Source organism: Zootermopsis nevadensis, unplaced genomic scaffold, assembly GCF_977971745.1.
Source record: "Zootermopsis nevadensis isolate Lab colony 2312 unplaced genomic scaffold, Znev_1.0 Znev_ptg000006l, whole genome shotgun sequence".
Classification (NCBI taxonomy): Eukaryota; Metazoa; Arthropoda; class Insecta; order Blattodea; family Termopsidae; genus Zootermopsis; species Zootermopsis nevadensis.
In genome coordinates this window covers 9,583,327-9,589,372 of record NW_028259138.1, presented here as the reverse complement: position 1 = coordinate 9,589,372, position 6,046 = coordinate 9,583,327, and the positions used below count along the sequence as shown (strand labels likewise).

At 35.9% G+C, this 6,046-nt stretch overlaps 1 protein-coding gene across 1 annotated transcript; it reads right to left on the bottom strand.

Moving 5' to 3' along the window:
- Positions 1 to 1,696: 1,696 nt before the first annotated feature.
- Positions 1,697 to 6,032, bottom strand: LOC110831483 (glutathione S-transferase 1). The gene is made up of 6 exons (XM_087343673.1): positions 5,882 to 6,032; positions 4,946 to 5,086; positions 4,473 to 4,531; positions 3,990 to 4,131; positions 2,733 to 2,900; positions 1,697 to 2,013 (listed from the first exon to the last, which is right to left on the bottom strand). Exons 2-6 carry the CDS (start codon positions 5,084 to 5,086, stop codon positions 1,861 to 1,863), a joined length of 663 nt encoding a protein of 220 aa, XP_087199799.1. The 5' UTR covers positions 5,882 to 6,032; the 3' UTR covers positions 1,697 to 1,860.
- Positions 6,033 to 6,046: the final 14 nt, after the last annotated feature.

Genomic DNA, 6,046 nt, shown 5'->3' with positions numbered 1-6,046 from the left:
CTATTACATGGAGTGTATCAAGGTGTAGAATTACTACAGAGGTTTGGTATTAGACTGTGTGCAAGAACTGGGGACCTCTTGCAAATCTGCCACAATTATTTGCAAAACAAGGTGGGTTGACAGTTCACTGTTTGTGTAATAAAGAGGCATATTTAACAATGTTATATAGCATTAGATGATGGGTTCATCACAGATGATGAATGTGGAAGGATATGGAATCAAGCAGTTGGAAAGTAATACTCTAGTATGTAATAATTTTTCACACTAAGCAAATTAGTTCAGAAATAAAGTGTCTAACGAAAAATCTGGTTCTAATATTGTTTGTCCATTAGATATCCTGAATGAGGTTTTCATTTTTTTCCAAAGTTAAGCCAGGTGAATGCCAGGAAGGGGCTTCAAACAGGCCGATACTGTTACATGCCACATACTTAAATCTCCACTCATAATCACCTTTACATATCACTTGATTCAAAGTGATATGAGCAGCTGATAGTGTTAAAGAAACTGAAAATAAATGAACATTTTATAGGATACATCAAGATTATATTTAATTTACAGAGCTGTACAAATATAGGTTTCTTACATAACCTCAAAATGCTAATTGTTAGAAAGGAACTAAAAACTTATTTAGCATATATAATTTTTAGTTTCAATTATTATTCCCTCACCATTAATGTATGACAGGTTTTACTGATATAATATGTTGTTCTTTAGTGGTAGCTGTTCTAAACATAAAGAAGGCATATGTTAGCTGAACTCTGATCATCCTCCTTTGTTGTAGGACACAAGTGAAGAGTACAAATTAACTCTGGATCAACACATTGGCCTACAGACATATTCTCATCTCATGAAAAATCGGTAAGTGAAAGTTATATTGGAGTTTGGTGATTGTTTTATATAATCTTGCCCTATTAATAAGAGTAGATATGATTCTGAGTTGAGAGTAATCAAGAGGAACTTGCTTTACACACTGCATGTGTATCATATTCTTAAGGAGTGGTATGTTAAATTGTATTTTCAGCATACATTCTGCTCTGAATCATGATTTTTTGCAATATTTGTTCACAGGTACCTGAATTTTTCCACTTTTTTTAATTATAACAACTGTTCTACTTCTTCCCAAGGTATTTCCACTTTATGTGGTTCATCTAGGAACCAAGTCTCTCCATCTGTCTGTTGTCTTCTAGACCTGTTCCTTCCCAACCTAGACTCAGAAAATTTAATGACTCTATCATTAAATTATCCTGAACGTTGATTCTGAGACAGTTATGTACAAAAATACAGATAAAATTTAGAGGAACAAATCACTAAATTGAAGCAGAACATTAGAGAAGAAACTGCAGTAGTACCAGAAGAGATAACACAAGTGATGGGGAATATGCACTAAAGAGTACAACAGTGTATACAGGTTTGAAGTCATCTTATTGAAATAATTTTTAATAAGTAACTTATGTGCATTAAATGCTTTGTGATGTTCTTCATTTTGTTAAAAACAGAAGTTAAAAATATTATTTTTGTTTCATTTAAATAAATGAATTGAATTGAATTTTATTTCAATACCGTCAGTTTTCCCTGCCACATTCTGTATAAATGTATACAAGTTTCTGTTTTGATGCCGTCAGTTACAACCTCTACTGATTGTCTTGGACTTGTACGACGACATGCACTAGAGCAAAATTGTAAGTTTTTAACAGAATACAATTAATTATCTGTTCTTTTATTGGAGCTGTACTTGGCATTCATCTCTTTAACAAATGTTTTACATTGGCTTAAAATTTCTAGCATTTTCCCACTTCATAAGTGATACAAATGTCTGTTTATCAACCACTTCCTTGTTTCTTGTTTGTCAGACAGAAACTATTAAATTTTATTGCCCTGAAGGCGACTAAGAAATGCCTTTCTCATTTGTTCAGCTCCTGACTCATTCACTTCTTCATAATATGGCATTTCTGAGCGACAACGAGCAAGCCAAGCAGTCACATTCTTGTGGGCTGTTATATCCAGGCCAAGTCCCTGTAAAATAATAAACCTCAAATTCAAACCTCACATGTAAAATCATGTTTAGTCTACTTTATTTTATATTGTCTCATTAATGACTGTAAATGTCTTCAGACTTTCATAAAACCTAGTATGAATGTTATGCCTTTGAAGGATGCCCTACCTTTGTACGTTTTAATTCCCTGTTAGAACAATTAATTGGCCAAGAAATTTCTGGGCTCTTAAGAAACCCAAAGGTTCAGTAATGTGTTCAGGAGCCTATCACTGGACAATAATTTGAGCCACATGAATCCAATCCACATTCTCAGTATGTTTCTATATAATTCATATTAATGTTATCCTCCCACAACAATATTTGATGAATAGTATAAACTATGAAGCTCCTCGTTATAAAATTTTCTCCAGCCTCCTGTTACTTCCTATCTTCCATAAAAAAAATATATATATATATTATATATTTCCGGTTTAACAATGTTTATACATTTTTCCTGGAAGAAGGAAAAGACGACATCCTCCAAACACCTGGTTACAGGGAATTCAATCATCAATGAGGGAGAGAAACATCAAAGAGAATTTGTGGGCAGACAGACAAGAATGGAGAAGAAAAATTAGAATGTAAAATGTTAAATCCAAATGTAACCTTGGGTTCTGGAAAAATAAATAAATATAAGAAAATGCAAAATAATAATAATAATAATAAAACAGCAGCCGTAGTAGCAGCACTGTGAACTTACCACAATGCTGGACACAGATGCAACACAGGCAAAATCTGCAATAGTCATTTTGTTCCCAGCTACCCAGGAGCCACCCTCCAGAAACTTATCAAGGAAAGAGAGAGCCTCTTGAACACTTGCTTTTTGATCTTCATCTACCGTTGTTTTCCCCAGAGTAATAACTGGAAACTGAAATAAATTCACCTTACTATAATTACATGAAGCACGAACACAAAAACTGTTTCTCTCTTCAATACATAGGGACGCGTTCCTCAGTAAAATTTAGTTTGGTTGATACGAGGCGCGTCCTCAAAGTAAGTTTCCCACTCGTCCCACAGCTAGCAAACCTTATATTGTGCGAAGCGACTGTGCGTACGTGATAGAGCAATGACGTAGCATGGCGCATGCACTTACGGAACTTCCCGCGTTCTCACATTAGCATCGTTGCAGCTGTTGAAGATGGAGGTTCTTATTCCAGCTCCCGCCGACTGTGAAGTGCGGCCAGTGATAACCTAGGCCGCACACGGCTCGACGGACAGCAAGTCTCCTGCAGGAGTTCAGCTGGGAGGTGTTTAATCATTCACCCTACAGCCCGGACCTCGCTCCCAGTGATTTCCATCTTTTCCTACACCTCAAGAAATTCCTGTCCGGTCAGCGTCAGCGTTTTGAGAATGACAGAGAGGCGGAGATGGTTGTCACACAGTGGTTCCAATCCCAGGCGGCAGACTTCTACGACACAGGTATTCAAAAGTTGGTCCCACGGTATGACCAATGTCTCAATTCCGGTGGCGAATATGTTGAAAAATAGCTGGACACTTGCTGTATCTGTTGCAATAAATATTTCCATGAAATTGTGTTTTGTTTCTGTAAACGGCCCCAGGGAAACTTACTTTGAGGACGCGCCTCGTATATTGTGAGAATTATGATGGGCTGAACATGCAGAGTTCAGTATCCACCACGGTTTTGTCGTTTCTCCTCTTTGTATCTGCTTATAATAGTGGTAAATAATACGGCGCTTACTACCATTCATACTGATACAAATTTGGTGGATGATGATTCCATGAAAGTAATGTCAGAAAAAATTATAGTGATAACAAGCATTTGTTGTTTGGAACAAAAAAAGTTACACAAGCCTAAAAATGGGGGTTAAAAGTTATTGGTGGAACAATATTTCTTCTGGTGAAAATATTCCATAGCAAGAAATGTGGAAGCCATCAGGGGGTGAGAGACTCAGAACTTATAAGAGGAAACAAAGTTACTAGTCACATTAGCACTTACAAATATTCCTCTGATTGTTGGAAAAAGTGTTCCTGCATCAAAGTACAGTCGCTGGTCCACTATCGCTTTCTGCTTTGGATCCTGTGGATATAATGAATCATCTGCTGCATAGCTGCGCACTAAGTAACTAGCAATTGCATGGCTAAAAAGAACAATGACATAAGCAGCTCAGTATTTTATTACATGTAACATACTGATTTGGTACACTGAAAATATATAAACATTTATTTTCAGCTTTCTCATTTGAGGCATAAGGGTCAAGAAAACAAAATTGAGAATAGTTCTTACAATCTGTGGAATGTGTAAGATAAAGTACCAAGTCTAAAAAATGGAACAGTAACATGACCTATGACCGCTGTGTGAATGTGAGTAGCTGAACCTGTGAGAAAGGTACCAAGGTCAGATTCCATTACATAAATATGCAACACTGATGGACATGTGAACATTGTATCTGAATTATTTGTACTAAGAAGCTAGTATTACCTATCCCAAATAACAAATTCATCATCTGTCAGAGTAGGTATAGTGTGCTGGGGATTGATCTGCAAATAAAAAAAACTGAATGAGAGAGAGAACAAAATGACACAATAACAAAATAATATCACTGAAAATTACAGTGGTGAGGTACATGCAATTAACATACGCCTTGTTTCTATGCATTAATGCCCCATGTTTCTGCAGCTAGATAATCAACACTTTGGCATTTTTACAATGGCAGTCCATATTGTCCTATTCAACAGAAATAAATAATGATAAATTTCAACCATAATTACAAATACCAAATTTAATACAAGCATACATCTTTATTACATTCCATGAATGCATAAGATAGTCAGATGACAATCTATTCTCCTAGATGGAGCTATTTTTGAGGGAAAGCCAAAGATATATGACTCCCACACACGCTTGTAAAACATGCCCATAAATACATGGGAAAAAATTTGTACTGTACTCACTTTAGTAAACTCAGGATTTAATTGCTCCTTCTCAAACAAATTAAGGTTTTTCACTGTAACATCTACACCAACCGCACGTGCAACCAGCAATGCTGCTCTTGATGGGAAGCTAGGAGGGAAGTGATACAAAGTCAACACCATCTGTAACAATAATTTAATATATACTTGTAAATGTTAAATTTTGTATACAACATCACATTTATGTCTATTACCATACAGGTAAAGGAATAATTATTTGTAAAACTTTCCTGATGATGTTGATTTCCACTTCGAAGAGTTGACAAAAAAGAAGCTCAAGGTTCACACCATTGCAAAACATTCAATCCCCCCAAAAGAATTTAATAAAAATCTGCAGATATGTTTATGACCTATACCACCCCAATTTCACATGTTTGGTTATTATGGGTGAACAGTCATGTCAACAAATATCACAAGGTCACCATGTTATGCTCTCCATAAATAAGGAGCCAACAGAACTCTATTTTAAAAAAGGCATAAAATACTGGGTGGCATTATAATAACATTCCCACTATATAGGTACGCATGGCCGCCATGTTGGTACTGACGGCTGGGAATTGAAAATTACGAACTTTGAGTAACCCTGGCATGGCATTCACTACGTTTCATGAAAATCGATCTTTTCGTTTAGAAACTATTTGTGGGTGATTGGCATGGATAGATATGATAATACCAGAACTCCTTATTAAGAGATCAGCCATAAATATTCGTTACTGCTTCCTATTTCTGGGCAAGAAAATTCTTTCATATTTCCAGACAATGCGGATTAAAAAATGTCTAGGCCCGAAATATAGAAATGAGGGACTTTGTCTATGTAACAGCAGTACAAATTTTATTTTATAAATTTCAAAACTTTGTTGGAGGATAATACTGTGTTACAAATGACAATGAACCAATGAATCTGTGATGGACAATTACCTTAATATCGGAACACCACAACCACAGACAAATTGAATCCTAAAACTATTTTAGCCAAAGATTTTGCTTTTCCGCTATCACTTATTTGGTTTGCCACGTAGTTATCTTCCTTGAACGGTTAACCAATGTTACCAAGATTATATTGTGGCACTACTGAAGGGAACG

What these genes read in the sequence shown, in the direction of transcription:
- LOC110831483 (XM_087343673.1), bottom strand. Translation starts at nt 5,086, where the DNA reads ATGGTGTTGACTTTGTATCACTTCCCTCCTAGCTTCCCATCAAGAGCA. An exon ending in TAAATCCTGAGTTTACTAAA is followed by an intron (nt 4,532 to 4,945) that starts GTGAGTACAGTA and finishes TTTTATTTGCAG; the next exon opens with ATCAATCCCCAGCACACTAT. An exon ending in GAATTTGTTATTTGGGATAG is followed by an intron (nt 4,132 to 4,472) that starts GTAATACTAGCT and finishes TGTTCTTTTTAG; the next exon opens with CCATGCAATTGCTAGTTACT.